Source organism: Anguilla rostrata, chromosome 17 (assembly GCF_018555375.3).
Source record: "Anguilla rostrata isolate EN2019 chromosome 17, ASM1855537v3, whole genome shotgun sequence".
NCBI lineage: Eukaryota > Metazoa > Chordata > Actinopteri > Anguilliformes > Anguillidae > Anguilla > Anguilla rostrata.
Window position 1 is genome coordinate 4,091,991 of NC_057949.1, and position 26,394 is coordinate 4,118,384.

Sequence of the window (26,394 nt, forward strand, 5' to 3'; positions counted from 1 at the left end):
TGCGATCACTCAGCTCGCGAAACAACATACAATTTCATACGCATAAAAACTTGGTGGCTGTTTGTGAGTGGGATGCAGTATATTTTCCAGTCCAGAAAAACATTTTTTTACTCCACAGCTCTGTCTAAGTGGCACACCAGCTACCCCTGTCCTTTAACAGAAGCTGTCTGATAGAAACTGACATCTGGCATCTCAAACAGAAATGCATTTCAGACTCATGATTGTTGACCACACGATTACACCAAAAAGAGCATCTGAATGCCGCACCAAAAATCAGTGTTTATAAGTGATACTTAAGGGCATAGGACAGGGGCGGAGCTAATGCAAAAAGTTAAGCAGCAGCGTTTTGATCTAGGTAGCAGCTACTTTGTTCAGCAAAAACCCAATCATCATAAGAATTGCTTTGATAAAAACTTTCTTCTGATCAGTCGAACCCACCTATATTCACAGCTCGCTCACTAACCTGTGTTGGCTGGCTCTACAAGGTAAAATGACAATTAATTCGCTAGCTAGCTAGCTAATTTATGGGATGTTTAGCTGCAAAAAGCATTAAAAGTTACTAGTAAAATATGGCCAAAACAAGGCACCTTAAAAAAACAAAAAAACATTTTGATTCTTTCCATTCGAGAAGTGCCTTGAAAGGGCAGATGTGCAAAGGTGCTGCCATCACTCCAAACATCTGGCTTGTGATTGAGAAACAGCCCATGACTTTTTTTAATCAAATATAACGCTCGACATGGAACAGCTGATCTGTCAAACGCTTTACTGAGCAAAACTCTGACGCATTTCTTTTCCTCTAACAGGCAACGTAAGGGACTGCATTACAACCAGAGCCAAGCGCGTATACCTTCAACCTTTCCCTGGAGCGGAGGAAAAACCATGCATTTTTCATGGAGCTTATTCAAAACCGTGCTTTCCCTCGTCCTGTGGTTCCCTGGACTAATTTCCAACCTGTTCATCGTGTCGAGCATCCTCGTTCAGATGCGGCTCGAGGGGAGCCTGCAGACCGCCAACATCCTGATGGCCTGCAACTCCCTGAACAACCTGGCGCTGGCGTCCTTCACGTTCGCCATCATCCTGGCGCTGAACCTGAAGTACTGCCCCAACCACGGCCTCCTGGTGGGGCTGCTGTTCGCGTGGGAGATGTCGTCGGTGATGCAGATGTGGAGCGTCGCCCTGATCTGCGTGTTCTACTGCCTGAAGATCGTGCCGGGCAAGGGGGGCCCCGCCCTCTGGCTGAGGCGCAGCTTCGGCTGGGTGGCGGCCGCGCTCGTGGCGGTGGGCCTGGCCTTCGCCCTGGGGCTCAGCTTCATCAACCTCGCCCGGGAGCCGCCCAAGAACTTCACGCGCGACAGGCTGTTCAACGACAGCTGCCCGTACGTGGAGCTCCCCGACCGGCTGGTGCCGGTGAAGACGGCGGTCACGGTGGTGCTGCACGTCGGCGTGTTCGCCCTGGTGATGTACTCCTGCGCCGCGCCCGTGGCCCACCTCTACGGCCACGTCCGCCGGATGAGGGGGAGCCAGCCGGGCGCGGGCGGGGCCAAGCAGCAGGGCGTGGCCTGGGTGGCCCTGACCATCTTCCTGCTGGCCGTGGAGTTCGGCTGCTGCACCATCGCCAGGAACTTGCTCCTCGTCGAGTCGGCGGACGAGATATCCGACCACCTGATCTTGGACCTCAGCGTGGTGGCCCTCGCCCTCTGCTGCCTCATCCCCGTCACTCTCATCGCAGGCACCAGCTCGCTGCGGGAGAGCGCCACCTCCTGCTGCGCTAAGGCTTAGCGCCTTCGCTGCGGGGCGAGCTTCCTTCGGGAAACGCTGCAGCGCTAATTGCTATAATAATAATGTCCCAGGTGCCCAATGTTGGCTTCATGCCTCTTTTAACACAGAAACGATGTCTGAGGCCCAAACTATCCACAAGAAGGATCAAATCTTGCCCTCAAGCCAGTAGTATTGCTGGCTTTCCTTTCCACCTAGTTAATCGATTGATTGATGTTAATGATTCAACCCCCCCCCCCCCCCCCAGGGTTGATTTCCATGTGTAAATCAGTCCCTCATTAGAGGGTAATAGTGGAAACCAGCATTGATACTGGTGTTGAGAGTGCTACATGAATGGCCATCACCAATAGTCTAACGCAAAAACCATTCCGTTTTTTCTTTGAGTGTTGTTTTACCAACGCACATCTGACTATTGCTCTGATGGAATGTAACAATCCCTGGTCAGTGTAGGTTGCTGGTAGTCACATGATGTTGTCCTTTGATTCAATAGGCTGGTTAATGCTGCCATTCCCGTCATACAGGTTTCACTTAGCGTTCAGTAAATTTCTGATTTGTACCTGGCGTAGCCATCTGTACGTAAATTCACTCAACAAAACAACTATGAGCTGAACCCCCAGCTGAACCTGTGGCCTTATTTATTTCATTATTTTTTAGGACTATAGGACTGTTGTATATTGTTGGTTAAAAATTAATTGTTTGCACTGTATAATCAAATGAATGACCCTAAATTAAAAAATGGAAATATTATTGATTAAATTATACACTTATTGGCAGCTGTGCTGGCATATAAACTTGGTCTTTGTATAATTCTGTATGAGAGCAGTTATGAGCAAAATAGATTGAGTGTACTAGTACTTTTTTTATGAACAGAAAAACAGTTTTATTTACACTTACATATTCACAATATTGGTCTGAAAAATTGAATGTATAATTAACTGAACATGTGAAACTGTAAATGAATGTTTCTTCAATCCAAACAGTAACGGTGGAAATGGTGTTTCAACCCAGGAAATAAAGGTCCACTGAAAAAATCTGGGCGAATTAAATTCACTTCTCAATTCTCTTTTGAGTCACAATCAATTTATGTAAAAACATAATGTCAGAACCGTCTTAATGATGTCTCACACAAGTAAGAAACAGCAGAAGTGTCACATTCAAACAGACCATGTCGTCAGAACGCATTTAAACAGAAAATATAAAGTTTATATGTGATTACTTCCTCGCTAATAGGAAATATGTAATATTAACGGTATTAGGAAGGTACAAAAACAATAATATTTAGAAATGTAGGGGTGGTGAGGCGGGGATGGGTCGGGGGGGGGAGGGGGCTGTCTGTAATGAGGGAAGACTAAGGGGTCAGCAATAAAATAGTTTGCTTCCAAAGGAAACATAGAATCAAATGTTTTTTTTTTACAAAAGAAATAAATACAAAAAATTCACTGCTACATTAATAAACTATGTTGCATGTTGCCTTGCATTCTTTAGTTCATTCTAGTTTATTCTTTCAGTAAAAAATTACTTGATTTGGTTATGAAGAATTAGGCCTTAAGTAATTTATGAAGTTCTGTATAACTCAGACGACACAGCAGGAGGAATCGGAACGACGGTTTTGAACAGCATGTGAGGGGTGCGAACAGGACTAGGATTTTTGAATAGCCTTAGCACCTGGAGATAGAGCATAAACAGTAACCAATCCGCAAACTCCACAGGTAACCAAATAAATATGTATTTGCATTGTGGGAAATGTCTGAGCTATTTATAGTTTTTCATTTTTGCCCAATAATTAGGAAAGGGCAGTTCCATCCATCAACATTAAAAGGGCAACACTGGAGAATCTAAAACCACTTGTTCAACACATTGCGGTACCTGAACTATTTAAATGAACCATTTGTTTACCGCGGGGTGTACAAAAACATCCCAGCAAAGCCAACCTGCATTTGAGTTCTCTAAAAGGTTTCCATGTTTCATTACCTTGCTTTTTCTCCTCAGTTCTTTCTGAACATGTCACAAGGACACAGGGAAAAGGAAGGAGGAGAGGAGATGAGGAAAATGTTCATTCGAACCGGCACATCCTCATCCATGTCAACATGACGTCGAGGTAACAACCTTCATGAATTAGATTGTGTACAGCAGGGCTCCCCAATCCTGGTCCTGGAGATCCACCATCCTGTAGGTTTTCGTTTCAACCCCGATTTGGCAAACCTGATTCTACTAATTAGTAGCTCAATAAGATCTCTGGCTGTTGAATGAGGTGTGCTTTGTTCGGGTTGGAACGAAAACCTACAGGATGGTAGATCTCCAGGAAAAGGATTGGGCACCCTTGGTGTACAGTGACACCTTTAGGACAAAGGCTGAAAAACACATCTTCAGGAAACCCTCTTGGCTCTATGTTAGGAACTAGATATGGCAATTAAGCCTATTCAGTAAAGGTCCTGGACAATTTGCAGATTCAGTCATTTCTGTTAGTTAAATAACATCAAGTCCGTTCTTCACATTCACTCTATTTTATTGCCACCAGTTCTGAGGTTCTAAAAAGGCCATCTAAATGCCGTGTCAGTATTTCTCTCATTCTCTGTCATTCGGTTTTCGTTGTGTCGCAAATAAGTCAAAATTAATTGCCATGCTCTGTTCGTAATATATAATTAAGGACAATGTGGTTTCCATGAACAAGCGATATATTAGTGTCACACGCCAGAGTGACACCCCTGGGCAGCAGTGCCAGGGACCAGCAGCCGTTGCCGCGTGGAGAGAGAGCGCACCCAACACTAACATGAAACAAAATAAACGGACACCTTCACCCTTCCCCCTCACAGGTTCCAGGCAAAAAACCAACAATCTAAAATAACAAAGACGAAAGAAAGTCAAACGGCGCGACCACTTTCCCGTGCGTAGGTGGCCCATAACTGGCCCGCTTTCCAGCCGGTGCCAGCTCCTCCAGCATCCCAGCTGAGGATTACTTTCTCAGGGTTTTCTCTCTTTACATAAACCGACAAAAAATAAAACGAAAATAAAATTATAAACACGCTCCCGGTCTCGGCCCCGAACTGTGGAGAGCAGCGCCCCTTTAAGCACCTGGGCTGATTAGCCAATGCGGCCCAGGTGCGTGTGCTCTCTCCACCAGCCGGCGCAGCCGAGACCAATCCGCCTCTCCGGCGGACCGAATGGCCACAAATAGCCTGCTAGGCTGCCTGTATTGAGTTCTGTATAAACAAGCATATGGGCTATACAGAGAAACAGCCCATATGATAATTATTTTTTTACCTCATAGTTTTTACTGCACTGTTTCAAAAGTTCAAATTACACCATCAATGTTGCCATCAATGTCATTATGAACATCCATCCATTATCTACACTCACTTATTCCCAGTCAGGGTCGCAGGAGGTGCTGGAGCCTATCCCAGCATGCATTGGCCAGGTCCTGTCCAGTACTTTCCTGTTAAGAACCTGTGTCGAAATCTTGGGCGTTACTTTTGACAGGACCGACTCTGGGGCGCAGAGCTGGACTGAGGCCCTTGGCCGGACACGTGCTACACGTGCTAACAGCCGGAGGACCCATGCACTGTCAACAAAGGGAGGGTCCTGATCGTTCAGTCCAGTGGTGTCAAACTTGTTGCCATGGAGTGCCGTGTGTATGCAGGTTTTCATTTCAGCCTCAGATCTTGATTATATAATTAGTTAAATTATTTGCTGAATTAGGGATGCAGGTTTGTGCACAATGGTGACCCAACGTCTATGGTGACCCGCATTGTCTAAATAAAAATTTTCTTATATTCTGTGCTTCAATGCAGTTAAACGCATATGGCTGAATGAGTAATTGGACTCAATTAATCCAGCATTAATTGGTTGGAATGAAAACCTGCATACACACGGCCCTCCATGGCAACGAGTTTGACACCACTGGTTTAGTCCATCCTTTACCCGATCCTCACCTACATTGGCAAGATCTTTCCCCAAGACAAATAGAGAACCTGATAAATAAGGCCATCTTTGGTTGTTTGGTGGAGCAGGCAGGAGAGGGTAAAGAGGCTGATAATGTGCAGGGACTTTAAGAACGGCGGTATGTGCGTACCTAACATCAATCAGTTGATCTGGATGCAGAGCCTTGTGTATCTCATATCTAATATCAAGCAGACGAGCAACAAAGCCAGTTTTATTTATTTATTTATTTATTTTTTAAGACAATTTAAGACCCATGGGGCTCTGCATCCTGAATCACACGCACCCCGACTCCTGGGACCCCCCCAACCATACAGAATCGTATGACACTTTGTTTACGCAGCAGGACAGTTTACGCATTGGACAGTTAAAGGGCTGATTTAAGGAAATCAAAAGAGTCATAAGAAATAAAGAAACCATACAAATCCCAGGAAACACACAGCATAGCATGTTTATGAATACATTAGGCATGCATGCTCCGCAGAGAGACCTGGCATGGATGGCTGGGCATAAAGCTTTCCACACATATGTTTGCCCCATGAATGCACTATATGCTTGTGCACCTAGGTTAGTTACTCCTTACTTGAAACGATGTACGATTAGGAAACATTGGGTAGCATTGCTTAACACTGTAATACAGCTTGTTTGATTTATGTGAGGTAAGATAGCCAATCGTTTCTAGTAACTTGGCATAATTTTGATATCAATACTTTTATTTTGCCAGTTTGAATTAACGGCTTATAGACAGTGCTGTGTGTGTAACTTGGCATTTCTGTACGTATACATTGTGTTTTAATCAGATATGGCGTTTTACAGCGACTAAAGAAATCGCATCCGCACGTACTGCTCTCTCGTCCCTGGCCCGTTCCTTCAGCGTCCAGCCAGACCTCCGCAATTATCAATTACCACTCATATAAAGTATCAACTGTCGTGACATGGCTTCCCCATTCGGAAGTGGCGGACGATCCAACACACTACCAAATGATACATCTTTTAAACAGCCTAAATGAATGCATTCATAAATAAGTCTAGATGTGGTTAAATAATTACTGAAAACACATCGGAATATATTGACGCGTGGTTACTTTAAGTTACGTAATCGTATTTCAGAATAATTGTGTTTATTCCCTTTGGGTTGGTACGAGCAACCATTAAAACGCAATAGTGATATCGACCTTTCAAGTAAATCGATTTCATTTTGGAGGGTTTTTTTTTCTTCTTCAAATAAATAAAAGACTAGCCCATTAAAATGTATCAATTCATATATATTTCTTAAATTGGGACATATAAATCACATTTCCTCCCATTTTGGACCATCACCGTATGAACCCCTTAGGGAATAAAAAACAATCGATCAAGGTTAGAGGCAGTCAACCAAGAAAAAATTTAGCAGACCACGCAACAGAAGAATAAATTGAAAAATACAATATAGACGCAGTTTGAAGTGCTGTGGCGCTTCACAGTACTGATCGTTTTCGTTGTGATGTCACAAGGGGGCGCCACATAAGAGCACGAAACTGAACGTTCATTCTCTCATTCTGATCATGGAATTAGACGAAATGGAGAATTGCAACGCTCGTAAATAACGCGAATAAATGATTAATTTAATAATTTGAGGGTTTCCCTAACCAAATATTTTCATCTTAAATAAGAAGGTAGTGGAGAGATTAAGAAAACATGGTAAATATGAAAGATTTCAGATAGTTACTATGGCTTAACTGTAGATCTCTTAATTGGACATTTTAGCCTGTACACCCTTCTAGCCTGTTATGTTCCTTGTCCAGGCGCCGCGCAGACATTCAATCAAAGAAGTGGTGACATTGATGGAGGAACAGAGCCGTGGCCAACCCCCTCCTCCTGTATGTTGGACTGCAAGATTCTTTTCTTTCTGAAATCATCAAGGTTGTTCGTTAAGATGAGGCTAGAGATTCACAAGTTTCAGCACACATTTTCGGGCGCTGACGGTAACATTGCTGCACCATAACTCCAAAATGTCACCGGGGTTTACAGGAAATTAGAGCATGCTAATAAGTGAACTGAAAAAATGAACATTTAGCTTTGCTTCAAATATAAATGCTTTATTTCAGGTTTAATAATTAATGCAGTCTGCGCTTTTTAATGGGCTAGTGATTGTACCAAGTTTTGAACCGAAGTGCACTGTACAAAATCACATCGATTCATCTGCTGAGAAAAATGCGAAAGCTCTGCAAATGAGAGACCACCAAGTCTGAACTTCCACTGTACCGTTACTAATGAGAAAGAGATGGATACGGGTTAGTGTTACTGCAAGGGCTGCTAGCTGTACCCACTGAAATAGGTCACCTTTTATGGTTTTTGCCATTAGGCCTACTGAAGATGCAAATTCAGGGTGGGGACAGTAACCGTGTAACCTTTTTTTTTGCCAACAGTGTCTAATATTGGGAGAATGTCGCAGGAACGTTTATAACTGCACCTCTGCCATATTCTAACCGGTGTGCCTTTCGGGTTTTGCCTTCAAGAATGAAGGGATTTGCGAGCAGCCTCGCCTCTGCTCTCAGCCCGCGCGGGGAAAGGTCCTCGATGGGCAGGCGGAGTCCGAAAACAAGAAGGAAAGGCTGATGAGCCAAGGAGATTTGGTGAGCAAAAAAAAAAACCGGAACAGCAAAAACACGGCCTTGCTTTTTAAAATGATTATTCGGGCGTGGAATTGAAAGTACGAGAGGTTCCCAACTACTTACTTAACTACTTATTAGATAGCTTGTTGTGCCAGCAACCTATTTCCTTAGAGGATACAAATTAGCTTGCTAGCTAGCTGGTGGTATTGGTCGTATGTGATGTGACCAACTGTCCCAAACAAATGTGTTTATAGCTAGCTGCAAATAACATGAACAAGCTGGCAAGCATAGTGTAAGTGATGAGATAAATGGAAATACAGTGTTGTGGCCTACTTGGATCCTGTCTGCCCAGTGATTTGTATTCATTCAACTTTATGGCAATGATAGCTAGTTTGCTAACTATATTTACCCATCTGTTTCTAGAAATCAATAAATACAAGTTGGAATAACCATCTAACAGCCATTTAAATTTAAATCTGATTAAAATATAATCCAAGATCTAGAATTATAGGCTTCTGTTATGACCTGAAATTACTTTTTTACAAGTAAAAACTACTTCATCTGCAGTGCAAAACAGTGCCATGCTATGGAACTTCAGAAAGTTTGAAATCACAAAGTTTGATATCTAAAAAAAAAACAACAGAAGTCTATTCTTTGAAGGTCTGAGTAAATTTGCACTGGCTGAAAACCACTCCACTCTTTCCTCTGTGATAAAAAATGAACACATATAGGTACACATATGGGACAGACAGGGGAAGTAAAAGTTCAGTGATAGCTTGTTGCGTCCAGTGGAACAGAGCAACTGGAGCATTGTACTTACCTCCTGTAATGATTGTACTTTTCGTATCGCAGAGCCACACTCATTCCCATGGGACTGTTTCCCAGCTACCTGTTTGCAAAGAGGTTCTTTGCCCTAATACACCTCTGAGAATAAGGAGGAGAAAAAAAGGGAAGAACAGAATGAAATGGGAGAGGAAAAAAAGGTTGCAGGAGAGACTGTTAGCGGAAGAACTGAAAAAGAGAGAAAGGGAGAAGAGAAGGGAAGAGCAGGAGAGGAAGGAGAGGGAGAAGGAGAAGGAGAAGGAAAGAATCGAGCTGGAGGAGCAGAAGATCATCGAGAGGATGAACAAAATCCTGCAGAAAGAGAGGAAGGAGAAGGCGGAGACGAAGAGGTGGGTGGAGCAGCAGAAGGCGAGGGAGAGGCAGAAAAGAGAGATTCAGGAGAAAGCCCGGCAGGAGGAAGAGGAGAAAAGACAACTGAAGGAGCTGGAGAAGGTGGAGAGGGAGATGAGGAAGCTGGAGAAGATGATCAGCGAAAAGCAGGAAGAGAGGAAGAGGGTAGAGGAACAGAAAAGGAGAGACAGGGGGAGGAGGCAAATCCTGGAGACAGAACAGAAAGAGCAGGAGGAGAGGAACAGGCAGGTGGAGGAAAAGCTCATAAGGGAAAACGAAAGGAGGATCGAGGAGACGGCGAGAAGAGAGAGGGAGGCCAAAAGGCAGCTGGAGGATCGCATAGCGAGAGAGAGGGAGAAGAAGAGACTCCTGGAGTGGGAGAAAAAAGAGAAGGAGAGGGCCGAGGGGAAATGGAGAGCCGAGGAAGAGAAGAGGCTAAGGGAGGACGAGAAGAACAGAAAACAACTGGAGAGGGAGATACAGGAGATGGCCAGGCAGTTAGAGAAGGAGGAGAAGAAAAGGCAAGCGGAGGAACAGAGGAGGACGGACTGGGAGCGGGTGCTCCAGAAGCGGACGGAGAAAGAGAGGGAAGGCTGGAACAAACAGAACACCAAGGAGGAGTCCAGGAGAGAGACGCAGGAGAGGATATTCCAGGAGAGGATGAGGAGGGAGAAGCGAAAGCACGAGAGGAAGCAGGCGGAGGAAGAGCTGAGGAGAGAGCTGGAGGAGAGGAACGTCGAGGACAGGCAGAGGAAGGAGAGAGAGAAGGGGGAGAAGGCGCGGGCGGAGGAACAGCTGAGGCGAGCGAGGGAGGAGAAACTCCGGGAAAAGATGAAGAAAGAGCAACAGAGGGAGGAGGAGAGAATGCAGCTGGTGGGAATGAGAAGGAAAGAGCGAGAGAGCAAAATCCAAGAGAAGGCGATGATGGAGAAGGAAAAGATGGAGGAGAAGCATCAGTGGGAGGAGCAGAGACGGAGGGAAAGGCTGATGAAAATGAAGGAGAATGACAGGAGGGAGAAGGAAAAGGAGGAGGAGAAAAGGCTTTTCAACGAAGCCAAGCAGAGGGAAAGGGAAGAGAAGCGAACTCAGGAGGAGGAGAGGAAGTTAAAAGAAAAAGAGGAAGAGCAAAAAAGATTGGAGGAACGGAGAAGGAGGCAAAAGGAGAAAGAAAATCTGGAGAGGGAGAGGAAAGTTAAAGAGAAAGAGGAAGAATTGAAGAGAGAGGAGGAAAAGAGGAAGAGAGAAAAAGAAAAGAGAATTCAGGAGAAGGAGAAGAAAAAGAACGAGAAAGAGGAAGAAGTGAAGAGAGAGGAGGAAATGAGGAAGAGAGAAAGAGAAAAGAGAATTCAGGAGAAGGAGAGAAAGACCAAAGAAAAGGAAGAGGAGAAGAGAAGAGAGGAGGCCAGGAAAAAAAGAGAAAAGCAAAGGGCGCTATGCGAGGAGAAAAGAATGAAAGAACTGGAGGAGGAGAAAAGGACAGAGAAAGAGAGTGAAAGGAAAGACCATTATAAAAAGAAAAGGAAAGAAAGAAAGGATTTGAAAAGTCAGGAAGAGGAAAATTCAAAAACAGAAGGAGAGACAAAGAGGGGAGAAAAGGAGAGGAAAGGCCACGACAAGAAGAAAAAGGAGGAAACGAAGGATACTAAAAGCCAAGAAAAGGAGGAAACTAAAAACCAAGAAAAGGAGGAATCGACGAAAGGGGAAAGGGGGGATTCGAAAAACACAGAGAGGGACCAAAAAAGGAGAGAGAAACGACTGAAACCGGAGAAGGCGGACGGAGAGAAGGCTGAAGAGGCAAAAGACAAAAAAAATACCAAGAAAAGGTTTCAGAGAGCAAACAGGAAGAGGGGAAAAGAGATGGTGGAAGTGGGGCACGAAGGTGAGGCGTAAGAGAACCGGTCCCATCTCCGCAGATCCCCCTCAGATCCCCTGCCGATCCCCCTCAAATCCCCCCAGATCCCCGCAGATCCCCCACAGATCCCCCTCAAATCCCCCCCAGATCCCCGCAGATCCCCCCAGATCCCCCCAGATCCCCGCAGATCCCCCACAGATCGATAAATAAGAGAAGTTTGCCCGGCTTCTGTAAGGCTTCAGTCAGGCTCTAACTCATTTTATTATAATCTGTTGTCTTGTGTGAAATTTATCACTCAAGCATGACATGACGTGAATTTGTGCAGTAATAAGATGTGTTCCCAGATTTTGAATGTTGCCATGAATATCAAAGACTGTATCTGAATATCAAAGACTGTATCTGAATGAACATTTTCTTGAATGCAGTGAAATGGTTTTTGTAAAAAAACATATTCATTTGTTGATTGCATAAATAAAACAAAAATAATAATACACACATAATATCCTGTTATTCTTAAATTAAAGTTTAAATAACACGCTTTCTCATTCATCCTGCACTGCAGTCTGACAGCTGGGTTAAGTTCACGTATGAGACATTATATTAGGAAAATAATTTGAAAAATGATTTTGAAACTGTAAACCTGTGGGGTATTTGAAGTTCAGGTTACCTGATTTCTTAGTGAACCACTGACTGAAAAACCTGTGTTTTGGAAGAAAAATCAAGTTTCCAGCATATTTACTTACAGTAAATGAAATATTTGAAAAATAAAGTTTTTTTTACCTGGAAAATCTACAGTATGATATTTGTTTTCCAATTCCAATTCCAATCATCCTTTTGAATCTACAAACTCTAAAACTAGTTAATCTATACACAGAAACGATACTCCATGAACACAAATTAATACCCTCTAAACACAATTCACTCTCTGTAAACTCAAACACATATTATAATTGCTCAAATCTATAAAACCACATTCTAAAACTCAAACTCTTTCTGTAAATACTCAATCTATGAACCCAAATTCATACTCAGTAAACTCAAACCCATAAACCCATGTGCAATCTAAAATCAATTCATACTCAGCAATCTCAAATCCATACTCCATGATCTCAATATATAAACAACGTATAGACTCTACATACTTAACCAACCTGTGCACTCACATGTGCTATAAACTCAGTCTCTATGCGGTTCTCACAGGTGGAATGAAGGACACGACTGGAGTCAGCACCTGTTCAGTTCAGGGCCAGGGCCCCAAAGGTTTCTGATTACCTACAGCTGATAACAGATTGCCAAGTGAGTTTTCACACCGTACCCATAATGCTTTTGGGTATACGGTGGAGTTGGAGGACAGCTGCTGCCCACATAGTGTCTGTGGTGAGAGGCCTACTCTTCAGGGAGACTGGTGTGCAAGTAATTTTCCACTAAATTACATTTCAGAATATTAAAATAAATTTTCACTGTATGTTCTCACTTTTCAATTTAAAAAAAAACTGAATACAAGTAATTTAACAATTTGTGTATGCGCAATTGTATTTATATTAAAACGTTTCCACACAGGAAAAAGCACCAGAGAGAGACACACACACGCACACGCACACGCGCACACACACACACACACATCCATATGAGAAAGAGAGACCTCCGCAAACACACAGACACACAAACACATGGGCACACACATGAAAGTAATGACGACAAAGAAACACATACACAGACGCAAAAAAACTTAGCAGTATATATGAGCAAATGTATTTCAATTACAACAAGCAGCACACAAACATGAAAATAAAGGATAAAAATGAGCATCAAGCACAGTGCTCATACAGTCCGTAGACTTCAGCATACTTTATCAGATGTTTTTATTTTTTGTTTTTTTTTACAGAAAAGCCACTAAGCTGTATGTAGCTCCTCTAATGCTCAGGCACTAGAAACCCAAAGAAAACAAAAATAAAATCCCTCAAAATGAACAGACCCACCCACAGCAATAACATCCACTACACAATTTCGCACAATGAAATACGAAATATTTTTCTTCAGAGCAGTGGTTGAGCTCAGCAAGACCACTCAAGGCTTACTCTGCCAGTGTGTGTGTGTGTGTGTGCGCGTGTGCCTGTTGTGTGTGCACTCGCATTTGGTTCACACAATTGTTGAAGTTTGTGGAAATATCATTAAAAGTATCGTTGCAAGTTAAAACGTGTGGATAGCTAAGTAGAATGGAAGAGCCAAACATTTCGCCGGTGAAACGGCTGATTGGACAGGACGTTTCTGTTGCTACAGAAAGAACGCTCATGTAAGATGAGGGGCTGGAGCCAGCTTACGGAATGCAACAGGGTACCGTAGGCTAGTTCGAGCCCAGCGCTCTCCAGGCTGCGGGTTCCTCAGGCTGTTCATACTCAAATGGCTTTGACTTTGATATGTTTCATCTGCTTCTTCTCCAACTTCTTCTGTTCTCTACGGTGCACAGCCTCCTGAGAGAGAGAGAGAGAGAGAGAGAGAGAGAGAGAGAGAGAGGTGTGGGTGGGTCATAGAATGACCTCTGAACATTATGCCTGCTCCAAAGGTCGTGCTTGGTACTTGCTGTTGCAGCGCCTCACCTCCAGGCGGCGCTGTCTCTCAGGGTCCTCTTCCTTCATTATCTTCTCCTTCTGGACCCTCCTCTTCTCCTCGCGGCGCGTCTGCGCTGCTTCCTGCCGCCGCGCGTGCGTCTGTTTCAGGAAGTTCTTCTCCACGCGCATGCGGTTCCTCTCTGCTTTCTGTCTCGCCTACGGACCCCAGAGCATGCACACACACACACAAACACATACACACACGTGCACACACACACACACATGTGCACACACACACACATATACACATACACACAGACACACACATATACACACAGACACGCAAGCATGTACGCGCACGCACATGTAAGAAAGTGCCAGAGAGACATCCACAAAGTAACACACATGCACACATTCGAAACTGCCAAAGAACAGACATCGACAAGCACACAGACACACACACAGACACAAACACCAAAGACACATATATACACACACACACACACACACACACACATACAAAATGGTGCGCTGCAGTGGTTTAAAATGTGCATCACACCTTTTACGGCCCCACAACCACACACTTACATCATGTACAGAACCAATTCAGAGCACGCAAGCATGTAGGAGCCATGTCTTGGAGAGACATAAGTCACATCCCATTTTCCCAGGCAACTGCGCACATAGACACACACACAGACCAACACAGAAATATGAGAACCTCAACAACTATGAAAGGTCCTGCAGTGAAAATGGATCACCTCTTAACAAATTATCGATCAGCCAAGCTGAGGACAAGGAGTCCAGGGAGACTCCCACACACTGCACATAACAACTCACTGCTATTGAGAATCAGCTATAATCCTCACAATGGAAAACCCCTTGTAAAACGGCAAGCATGAGCTCATTGGTGACAGACCTAGCTGGCCTTGTGGCTTTTTTTAGGTAAATATTTAGCATTAATGTTTTTGACAGTGAGAGAATAGTGAGCACTTATGACTGCACAACACAGTTTGAGTAACTGCAATATCAATCACTAACATTCACTTTTGAAGATTAATCCACATGTTGAAAGATTAATAAATATGTTATTATAAAGAAAACCAGGATTTCCGCACTGATAAATTCTAATACTGTTGTAACAGACTGTTATACTGTTGTAAGCTACCCATTTCTCAGCATTGTCTATTTCATCCTTGTGTGACATTCACATTCAGTTTGGCCTTACCACACACAGACTAACTTTATTAAATATCAACTAAGCATCTACAAAGTATTTATCAATAATTAATTTCTTACCATTAAATGTAAACAGAAGTGTTTTCTTGGTCTCAGGGAGTTTTAAGGGCTGACCATCCCTGGAAAACAGGCAGTGCAAGCTCACATATGCATCCACACACCTCACATCCCCTCCCCACATCCCCTCTCCACACATCACATCCCCTCTATATACACCACACATCCTCTCTGCACACACCACACATCACCTCTCCACACACACACCACATCCCCTCCCCACACAACCCATATCCCCTCTATACACACCACACATCCTCTCTGCACACACCACACATCCCCTCTCCACACACCACACATCCCTTCTACACACACCTCACATCCCCTCCCCACATCTCCTCTCCATACACCACATCACCTCTCCACACCACATATCCCCACTCCACACAACACACATCCTCTCTGCACACACCACACATCCCCTCTCCACACACCTCACATCCCCTCTATACACACCTCACATCCCCTCTCTACAGATCAACATTCCACACACCTCACATCCCCTCTCCACACACCACATCCCATCTCTACGCTATGGCTACTGGAAGGGAGCAGTGAATGCACACCCGACAGACTCACATACTCTTGTATAAGCTTTGAACCAGAGAATTGGTCTGAAAAATGGATGGACTCAATCTTGTCAGCATGATTGACGAGGTAATGAGAAAACTGAAAGGAAGGGTTGGGAGGGAGGGAAAGAGAGAGAGATGGTACACTTGAGGACAGAGAAGAGAGTCGCATCTCGGACCTGCCTCTCTTCAGTATATTTCAAGCATATTGAAGCAGAGCAATAAACAAAAGGCAGATGAAGCACAGCTACGAGCCTTGAATGTGCACTGGTATATTGTGAGTGAATTAGATGCCTTAGCCAATAAAACAGGACCACATTCTCTCAGTCCACGTATATGATGTGTTTCTGACAGGGTGCTTCTGTACATAGCTCCGCCCCTCACCTTGCTGTCCAGTACTCCCTCGGTCACCTCTCCCATCTCCGACAAGATGGCCAGGGACTCAGGAAGCCCGTACTTCGCCCCAGACTTCGGCTTATCACCGCAAAGTTCACTCTGTCAGGACACAACACAAAAAACACACTCAACGAATGAGGACACAATTGGGTAGCACCACTTAGGAACATGGTTTGTTTTGTTTTAGTGAAACGTGTCAATCATAGTATTATTATAACTTGCCATCGTTGTGGTATCTATAATTTGGTAGGTAGACAGATTTTTTGGGATTGTGCTGTTTGTTCTTACAGATGTGCACAGAGGGTATGCTTTGTGTATGTCAGACGCTTGCTATTGCTCTATTTTCTCATGTCCAAAACCCTTTTCATGAGTTACTACACTACTGAGGACCTTAGACAATTTTATTGCACTCTCTCCCTCAGACTCCCTCACCAGATCCTGCATCTCCTTCTGCATGCGAGCCAAGGCCTTCCTGGTGCCCAGCGCAAACACAAACGTGTCCATGTCCTCCTCGCTCAGGGTGACCTTCACGTGCTGCGAGGGGGAAAAGACGCTGGGCTGTCAATCACCCGGCCCGAAATCGCCACCACCCCGCCGCTACAGACTCACTGGAATAACAAATACACTCGGAGAAGGACGCCACTGAACTGAGGTGCGTTCAAGTTCAGCGAACAGAGGCGAATGTTCGTGGCGAACATGTTTTCTTTGAACGTTTCATTTTGAACGGTTTTTTACGAACATTCCAAATCGCTTGCATTAAACAATAACAGACATGGCGACGAGAGCGTTTGTACTCACAGCCGCTTCTGTGATCATCGATGATAAAAAAAAATAGCTAGCTAGCGAACAATAACATTGGCCAGCGTTAGCAATAACATTATTGAAAAAAACTGATCACACTGCGGCATCTTCAATTGAAATACCCGACTGGGAACATTTCCCTCAGTCCAGTGTCCATTTTTGTTCGCCGCAAACCACCTTTTCAGACCGTTCGCTTATGTTTGCAAACGTTCGCGGCGAACACAAAGCTAACGAAGAAAAGTCTGAAATAGTTTGAAGTAGTTTGAAATAGTTTGCAAACGTTCGCCTTGTTCGCTGAACTTGAACGCACCTCAGAGGATTTGTTTTTATCCAAAAGTCCAAGATTGGGCCGAGGATCAAGAACACAAAGGGTCAATTAAAGATCGACATTGGAGAAAAGTTTTAAATATTAGTTATAAGTGTGTATGCTGATAACATGTCCATATCTTAAGTAGATGTGCTTATGTACAGGGCTTGTATAATACAATGTGGCTACAGCCAGAACCTACAGCCCATACCTGCTGAATGTGAGATATGTCAGATGAAGGAGCAAATGAGGTTAATGCTTACTGGTGTTTTTGTGCGCACATTAGAATAATAATTGTGTATGCAGGACCACACAGAGAGGGGTGTATGCAGTAATGTGGGCTCACCACTTGATCGCAGGCCGGCCTCATCACCCTGGCCAGTACATTGAGCAGGTCGTGCCTCTTCAGCAGCTGCAGCACAGAGACACAGGGATAAGGACACGCCCACTTCCACACGCCGCTGATTACACAATCCTGCTGACCACAGGGCCGTCTGGGGGATTATCACTGATACACTGAATCACAGTGCTCGCATGGGCATTCACACATGGGGAAATATAATGAGTTTATAGCTTTGTGGGTGTGCGTGCGTGTGTGTGTCTGTGAGTGTGTGTATGTCTGTGTGCATGTGTGTGTGTGTGTGTGCGTGTATGTGTGTATGTCTTGTGTGTGTGTGTGTGTGCATGTGTGTGAAAGAGAGAGAATGTGTTCAAATTAAGTGGACAGAATCAACCACGGAACGATTAGAAGACACAAGGGCAAGGAGAGAGGGACAGAGGGGACAGGAACAGGAAGCAGGCGGGCGGGCGGGCGCATACCCTGAGCTGGACGAGCATGCCCTCGCAGCACAGCCGGCCCGAGCACCACAGGCTGTAGATGTGCTCGCTCACCGGGAGCAGCTTCCCAGAGCTCACCACCTCCGCCCCAGAGCCGTCATCACCTGCGGACAAACACGGCCGTGAGCGAGGCTAGCAGGCTCACATGAGCGAGGCTAGCCGGTTCACGAGAGCGAGGCTAGCAGGTTCACATGAGCGAGGCTAGCAGGTTCACATGACCGAGGCTAGCAGGTTCACATGAGCGAGGCTAGCAGGCCCACATGAGCGAGGCTAGCAGGTCCACATGAGCGAGGCTAGCAGGTCCACGTGAGCGAGGCTAGCAGGTCCACATGAGCGAGGCTAGCAGGCTCACATGAGCGAGGCTAGCAGGTCCACGTGAGCGAGGCTAGCAGGCTCACATGAGCGAGGCTAGCAGGTTCACGTGAGCGAGGCTAGCAGGCTCACATGAGCGAGGCTAGCAGGTCCACGTGAGCGAGGCTAGCAGGCTCACATGAGCGAGGCTAGCAGGTCCACGTGAGCGAGGCTAGCAGGTCCACGTGAGCGAGGCTAGCAGGCTCACATGAGCGAGGCTAGCAGGTCCACGTGAGCGAGGCTAGCAGGTTCACGTGAGCGAGGCTAGCAGGTCCACGTGAGCGAGGCTAGCAGGTTCACGTGAGCGAGGCTAGCAGGTCCACGTGAGCGAGGCTAGCAGGTCCACGTGAGCGAGGCTAGCAGGTCCACGTGAGCGAGGCTAGCAGGTCCACGTGAGCGAGGCTAGCAAGCTCACGTGATCGAGGCTAGCAGGTTCACATGAGCGAGGCTAGCAGGTCCACATGAGCGAGGCTAGCAGGTTCACGTGAGCGAGGCTAGCAGGTTCACGTGAGCGAGGCTAGCAGGTTCACGTGAGCCAGGCTAGCAGGCTCACGTGAGCGAGGCTAGCAGGTCCACGTGAGAGAGGCTAGTAGGTCTACGTGAGCGGGGCTAACTAACTGCCACTCTGCCTCATTTCATATCACAGCTTCTCAAACTACACAAAATCACTAAATTCAGAGAGGAAGGAAAAAGAGCACTGTTTCTGTCTTTCACACTTGTATAGCACTTTTACCAACTTTCTTATTGCCTGACTTATAGTCAGTGTAGTGACAATACTGTGAATGCATGCAAATGGACTGGAATGGAGAACAAACACCCTGCTTCCGCTGATACATTTAGAAGTCCAGCTTGTAGGCTTCCCCGGGTCCCCTCTCCAACCCACAGCTCTCACCTACGAGGGCGAAGTTCCTCTCCAGGAGCTCCCGGTGTGAGCTGAACCAGGCCTGTGCCAGCCAGCTGTTTCTCCTCTTGCCGATGAGGTAAGCGATGATGTAAGCAAGCAGCCCCATGACCAAAATGATCTCTATGTGGTAATTTTCCCAGCGGGTCTGCAGGAGCGAGGACACCTGGGGGAGAGAGGGGGAATTACAGCTTCGAGGCAAAACTGGATAAAAACGTACGTAAATCTATGCAGGTTAAAGCAGATTTAAGATTGGGTAGTCTTTTAGTCCATGAATTGCATCACAAGGAACCTGTCAATACTCAGCCCTCATATTTATTTAATCTCTTTAAAGGTAGAGAGGCGGTTAATTTCATGAGAGTAGTATTTCAGGGACGCAAGCAGTCATACAGTAGAGTCCTCTACACTGACCTTTCTCAGTTCAACACAGTCCCCAGGTTCAGCACCAGTGGTGCAGGACATACTTACCGTCACAACGTTGATGGGGTCTTTGAAGGAGGGATATTCAAAGCCCTCAAACTCCTCGGCGTCGTATTTGCTGTCTTCATCCTGCAGGACCCAGACCAGCAGAAACGTCAAACAGAACTCGGCACACAGATACAAGGTAAGTTTGTGAGCTGGCTTCCATAAAGTTGTCTAAATTCAGTTCACGGGTGTGCTACTGCTTGAGCAGCAAGATCCACCTCCTGAGCATTTTGTCCGTTTGGCATTTCAAACCCCCGAAACTTAATGCCTGATCCTGCCACTGCCCATAAAAACATGATACACATAATAAAATGACTTCATATATGACATAAACACGGCATCATAATTAACTGCTACCAAAAAACAAAACCAGAACAAGTCATCCATTTTTTATTTATTTTAAATGTTGCGATTATGTCATTTCAATAATCTCAAAAGCCACACCATTATGTGAGGGTTGCTGATGTAAGTTAAATCAGAGTGAATATCCCTAAGAACATGAAGTGTCATGAACTTTGTAAGTTTTATGAAGTGAAATGCAAATGCATGTGCTTGCATGCACCAGAGCATGTGTGTGTTTCTAGAGCCTATGCAAGACACAGAAGCTTCTGAGCCCCGTTAGCTTTCCCCTATGCACTCACTGGTATTTCCCCATTCTCAAACTCTTCCTGCTCCTCCTCTGGCTCTAGGTCAGGCTCCTCCCCCAGATCCACAACAGGCTCCTCCCCCAGCCCAAGGGCAAGCTCCTCCCTGAGCTCCAGCCTACCGCTGGGCTCTGCCTCGGCCAACGCGCCTTCAGCTGCCTCTTCAAACTCTGCAAAGTCACCCTCATCAAACTCGGCTAGCTCTTCACTATCATCCCAGGTCTTGTAGCACCCCCCGGTGGCGTGCAGGAGCAACAGCAGGACAGGGAGCAGGAAGAGAGTTTGCATGGCCTCAGCTGGAACAGAGATGAACCAATGAGCAGCACTGAAGGATGGAGCGGGTTGATCTACAGAAGGGGCAAAAAGAGGGAATGAGAAAACTGGCAACACTCTATGTTTTCTGCGTATACATTTTAAATAGTCCCAATTTTGGCTTGCTAAATCAGCAGATGGTTGGAGATTATGTCTGTGCAATAAAGGTTCCAAACTTCCCCCATTCAAATCCTCACAGCTCAGAGGACCAGTAGCAGGTACAGTGGTTAATTGGATTCACTGGCAAATCCTAAGCCTTGTAATTTCCACCATGACCCAATTTGTTAGCCTTTATTACAACTACTGCAGCACAAACAATTTTTATTTCCATTACATTTTAAGTGGTAGCAATTTACAGGGCCTAAGACAATTCATTCATTATCATTAAAGTCCATTGCCATTATCAAGTGCATGCACTGCAAACTAACCTACATAGCTAAGTGTTGTTAGTAACAATAAAGCCAAATCCTTATTCCACAACCGTTTTTTGCAGGCTTCTACAGCTTATTTTTTAGATAAATAAAGCTTGTAAAGCAGTGTTTCTTAAACCATTTATCTGGACCCAAAATGGTTCGCGCGAATGTATGAGGTGGATCCCGAAATGAGTCTGCAGTCCAGTCCAGTCCCGGTTTTAAAAAGCATTTCTAATTCGGGTCCCGACTTTAAAAATGTTAAGAAAAAGAGCAGTAATAAGGTATACGTCTTTTACCATCCAACGTATTTCTTCTTTATAAAGCCCCAACTCCGTAATGGCATAGGCTACATTTGCGAAACATACAGATTAAAATCTACACACATGCTTGCTAATTACATGCTTGCTCATTCAGCTGTTTTAAACTGGAGTTAGTTAACGTTAACATAAAGTAAGTTTGCTAATTATAAGTATTTTATCTGGCTAACAAACGTGCATATGGAAAAGCAGTGTCACAATTAAGTATTTAGTAAGCAGTAAATCCAAAGTAGAGAATGTAGCTCTGATCCATCACATCACCAGCCACAACTGAAGGAAGAGCTGCTGCTTGCTGCTCAGCGTAGCTAAACAAAACAAATCTAAACTAAGCTAAACTTAAACTAGCAAACGTTAGCTACAGGTTAGTTCCCCAAATAGCCTACCTGTATTGAGTGACCAGTTCGATCTCAACCGTTACGAGTATTGCTTAGAAGCGTGTTCCTGGTGAGTGACACCCAAGGGTCTGATGCTTTCAGTCACAGTTAAACCCCCAACACACGTGCTCTGCGCCTGTCATCTAACATGCAATCCAGATTGATTTGTTGCATGGAGTGTCAGTGCGATAGAGCAATAGCACCGGGAAAACGACAAAATGATTGAGAGCAGGTATTCTACCATTAGATTAATATGGGAAATGCATTCTTTCTGTTTCTGACATAATTGACATTTTAAAAGTTAAATGGAGGACATGGTTCTGGAGGCATTGAGGTCGTTTGACGGTAAATCTAAAATGCAATTTAAAACCAACAAAGTCAGCACTATATCAAGCGTCCTGGTGCCAATTCCAGTACAAAACATCTGGGCAACTCTGTTCTGTCTGTTTTCGATGTTGTCCTGAATATTAAGACTTTTTGATGTTCTTCACTGTGAGTGCACTTCCAACTGTCTCAATTAAAGTACAGGATATACAGTGCCAGAAACTCCTTCAGTTAGGGTCAAAATATAATTAGTTGATGACTATACAATAGACCTATATTTCGTTGACAGCTGGCACACATGATCTAATTAGGGGGGCAAGCACTAACGGTGAGTAGGGCCCCTATTGTTTTTTTTAGGAATATTCTTCTTATTATCATTTTTCTTCCTTTTGCTACATTTTAACCCCTTTCCCATGCTAAGAGTTTGGCAGGCATGTCCAGCCTGACTGCCAATGCTTTGTGCATCAGACACATGCAACTGACACTCTAGGCACTATAGTGCAACGTGCAAAATTGCAACATTGAAAAATTACTACGTCCATCCCGTTTCACATACATGCACCAAATTTCTTCCACAGGTATGCCTCTTCATTCTGAATAAATTTTCTCATAGGACCAATACAGTCTGCCATGTTTGATTTGCATCCATTTTGATTTTTGATTTTTTTAAACAAATCTTTTAAACAAAGGTTTCTCCTGCAGTGTTTGTCTGATTCTCACCAAATTCGGCATGTGTGACCTAGCATGTAAAATCACCTCATGGAGTTGAGCTGTGTTTTTTAATCACACTATGAGTTAAAATGGGTTCACAACATAAAAGTGAGGGGCGATAGAGAAAGATTTAAAATGTTGCTTGGTGAAAACTGACAGAAAATTATATTTTAAAAATTAATAAGGCTGTCTGCTACAAGGATGATAGGCTAACAGAGCTTGGCGTATCCTTGCTTATTTGCAATTGAAGTAAGTAACGATACAAATATTTTTTGCAGGGCTAAAGCGAGGGTTTAGCATACACGCAATCTGCTGCAGCTGTGTCTGACTTCCATCTGTGACTAGGGTACCCCACCGACGCTGAAATTCATGATTGTGTAAACCACGGTAAAACGAATGCTCAACTGTACAGAACGCATCCCAGATTGTCATGACAACACAGAACGCAGTGTGACGTGACGTAACAGTATAGAATGATTTCGGTGTGTTACCTACTGTGATGCAATATTCTAACATCGGTGACGTCTATATATTGCGGTACGTTTATAACGTAGTTCATGGGAATTTGGCGAGATTCGTTTAAAAAATTGTATTGGAAATTCAAAGAAGACTTTCATTTAAGTGCACCATTTTTGAATGAAAACAGGTAAGTTTACCTACTTGGGACATTAACTGGTCATTAGTACAAGCCTATAGTAAATTAACAAAATGTATTCATGAGGAAAATTCTTGTGTTTTTTTTTTTTTTTTAATTGCTATGCATTATGTTATGCAGTCTTGATAGGCAGCCCGTACTGTTAAAATTGAAATTTCTTCAAAGTTGGATAAATCTCTCACTTTGGGTTTTGTAAAGCCAAAAAGGAATTTTAGTTTCTAGCAAATAAATTACCAGGGCTGTATTGAAACGGCTAGGTAACTAGCACAGATGCATGCATTATAATAACTAGATATATGGTTATCATATTGATTGGCCATAAACTGAAATGAATTCATACATTAAGAAATTATTTATTCATTTCATAAGAAAATAAGTACCTCAGTAACACATGTGCAGTGGTAATGAAAGTACATACATCCCTTGGCCAGCTTCTGTCTAGCTATGAAGAAATGCTATTTTATTTTTCTAAGTCGAACAGGTAGCTATAACGTTCTGCTAACTGTATGGTGACTTTTTTAAACTAACTGCCCATAGTTGCTAGTTTGTGTAGCTTGTAATTGTGGGCATTAACTGGTAATCCTAGTTAGTAGTGATACTAGCTAGCTATCAGCTAACTAGAAACTTTATGCAGTTAGGCATGCAAAACTACTAGAAAAGCTATAGACACTGAATTCAATGTCTGCATTATACAGACATTGTATTAATGCTTATTTATGAATTTGCATAGCTAAAACCTCCTGATCAGGCTAGAGCTGGCCCAAATCAAAATCACAATGCATCCTCATTTTACAAAACTTTTGTCATAATTTCCCTCTTAATTTCCCTGTTGTTTTGAGAGAAATGACTAAATAAATCAGCTACATAAAGGGGGTAAACAGACTTGAACAGGGTGTTGTTTTTGGGTTAAACTTGTCTTCTGTACCCCATTCCAGCTTTCTGAGAATTTCACATCAAACGAGATCAGTGCATGGTCGGCCGCAACCAGATCGCCGGCAGGGTCCCTGCCCGGATCTTGTATTCCCGGGAGGAGCTCCTGAAGCTCCAATGTCTGGTCACTACACCACCAGATGTCCCGGATGAAATTCGTAGGAGGAGAGGTAGGCAGGGTGATTTACACACAAGTTTCAACTTTTAACTTTAGAAACTGATGTGTTTTAGGTGTAATTTATTGTGTTTACTTTGTTTCACCATTTATTGTTTATGCTGAGCTGTGGAGGCTATAACTCGTTAAATCTTGTTTGTGGAATTTCAGAGCAAGGCAGGAGAACGGAAACACGGAGAATCATCAGCTGTGTTTCCTTCAGTGAAGATGTCAACCTTCACAAGGCGGAGACTGCATGGAAGCCATCGGTTAAGAAGAACTGGGGGGAGCAGGACCCCGAGATGGCCGGGACCCAGGAGATGTTTGGCAGAATGCGCGGCATCCTGAACAAACTGACACTTGAGAAGTTTGAGCAGTTGATGAAGCAAGTCGCTGAGCTCTCCTTGAACACCGAGGATCGTCTTGAGGGCATTGGCAACATCATCTTTGAGAAGGCAATTTCTGAACCCAAATTTGCCGGCACATATGCCAAGATGTGCCACTGCCTTAAGGAGGTGAGTGTGTCTAATATTATGCATTGAAGAAGGAAGAAGCCACGTGCTGTCTTGTCTTGTATAAGCTTTGCTGCCGTGTGTTCCTTCAGTAGGTTCTGGGATAAACCCAAAGGTGTTCCTTCCTAAAAATCCTTTTTTCCATCTCAGATCACTGTGCCCTGCCGTGACGATCCATCAAAGAACCTAAAATTCCATCTGCTGATGCTTCATCTTTGCCGCAAGGAGTTTATCAAGTTCCATGACAATGCAACAACATCTGCAGAGAACCAACAGGATCCCAGCACGGCTGCTACGGTAACCACGGGTGATGTGTGGATGACAGTGTGGGGACACATTCTGACTTTAGTGCAAGCAGTCACACAGACCAGGGTACTCACAACATGTGGTTTGCAAATAAAAATAAACTGTTGTACTGAGATGTTTCCTCTTGACTGCCCCATTCTTCATCCAGGACAACAAGAGGCAGCATCTGAAGAAGTCATCTGAAGATGTCGCCCAACGCCGGCGGGCAGTGGGCAACATGAAGTTCCTTGGGGAACTATTCAAGCTCGACATGGTGAAGGATGTCATCATTCATGGTTGCATTGCCGTGTTTCTCGACACCAAGAGCCAGGAGACATTGGAGTGCCTCTGCTGCCTGATTACCACCACTGGCCCAGTCCTGGACTGCGAGAACATCAAGGTATTATACTGCATGGCTATAGCTAAAGCTTATACTTATTGTATAAAACACAGGCATGTTCACTCTGCCTTCTGTATCTGCAGCCCCAAATGGATGGGTACTTCATTCAAATGGAGAGTATCCTGAAGGAGGGGAAGACCACGTCCAGAATCCGTTTTATGTTGCAAGATGTGATGGACCTGAGACAAGTAACACACCTCTTGACCTCAGTTCTAACCTTCAGTTCACCATTTAGAAATACTCTACCCTTCCTTGCTCTCTTCTGCTTCTTTACTATCCTCATCATTTTTTCCATCCTGTCAACTCTTAATTTTTCATATCAATCCCATTTCCACTTCTTAGGTTAGTACAGAAGGATAAGCTAACAGGTACCCTTCTTCTTTTCCTGTGTGTTACAGAACAACTGGGTCTCCCGGAGGGGTGAACAGGGCCCAAAAACCATCAGTCAGATCCATGAAGAAACCAAACTGGAGAGCCAGCTGGAGGTTATCACGGTGCTTTATCTCAAATGCCTTCATACTCGATCTCATGCTACACAGTGTTGCGTTAGCTTCATCTTT

At 44.4% G+C, this 26,394-nt stretch overlaps 2 protein-coding genes and 1 long non-coding RNA gene across 6 annotated transcripts; 1 reads left to right on the forward strand and 2 right to left on the reverse strand.

Moving 5' to 3' along the window:
- The first annotated feature begins 8,880 nt into the window (after positions 1-8,880).
- On the forward strand, positions 8,881-11,499 carry LOC135243540 (trichohyalin-like). Its single transcript, XM_064315456.1, has one exon. The coding sequence runs from the start codon at positions 9,024-9,026 to the stop codon at positions 11,367-11,369; it is 2,346 nt and encodes a 781-aa protein (XP_064171526.1). The 5' UTR covers positions 8,881-9,023; the 3' UTR covers positions 11,370-11,499.
- A 1,561-nt stretch (positions 11,500-13,060) lies between these two features.
- On the reverse strand, positions 13,061-14,428 carry LOC135243689 (uncharacterized). Its single transcript, XR_010326752.1, has 2 exons — positions 13,929-14,428; positions 13,061-13,802 (listed from the first exon to the last, which is right to left on the reverse strand). It is a non-coding gene; the product is annotated as an uncharacterized LOC135243689 (long non-coding RNA).
- Positions 14,429-14,835: 407 nt separating this feature from the next.
- Positions 14,836-22,011, reverse strand: LOC135243688 (PAT complex subunit CCDC47-like). Of its 4 annotated transcripts, none has more exons than XM_064315680.1 (10): positions 21,873-21,999; positions 20,445-20,743; positions 19,807-19,887; positions 19,330-19,504; positions 18,069-18,190; positions 17,596-17,661; positions 16,574-16,675; positions 16,130-16,240; positions 15,760-15,845; positions 14,836-15,238 (listed from the first exon to the last, which is right to left on the reverse strand). In XM_064315680.1, the coding sequence occupies exons 2-10, from the start codon at positions 20,733-20,735 to the stop codon at positions 15,139-15,141; spliced, it is 1,134 nt and encodes a 377-aa protein (XP_064171750.1). In that variant the 5' UTR covers positions 20,736-20,743; positions 21,873-21,999; the 3' UTR covers positions 14,836-15,138. The 4 variants fall into 4 exon arrangements, with proteins under 4 accessions (XP_064171750.1, XP_064171749.1, XP_064171751.1 ...); XM_064315679.1 differs by having other exon boundaries at positions 14,838-15,238; positions 20,445-20,794; positions 21,873-22,011; XM_064315681.1 differs by having other exon boundaries at positions 15,148-15,238; positions 15,756-15,845; positions 20,445-20,794; positions 21,873-22,011.
- Positions 22,012-26,394: the final 4,383 nt, after the last annotated feature.

Coding starts and splice junctions, on each gene's coding strand:
- LOC135243688 (XM_064315680.1), bottom strand. CDS start 20,735: ATGCAAACTCTCTTCCTGCTCCCTGTCCTGCTGTTGCTCCTGCACGCC. Junction 16,241..16,573: donor AGAAGGAGATGCAGGATCTG/GTGAGGGAGTCT, acceptor GTGTCCTGACAG/AGTGAACTTTGCGGTGATAA. Junction 15,846..16,129: donor AGGGAGTACTGGACAGCAAG/GTGAGGGGCGGA, acceptor CCTTCCTTTCAG/TTTTCTCATTACCTCGTCAA.
- LOC135243540 (XM_064315456.1), top strand. CDS start 9,024: ATGAACACATATAGGTACACATATGGGACAGACAGGGGAAGTAAAAGT.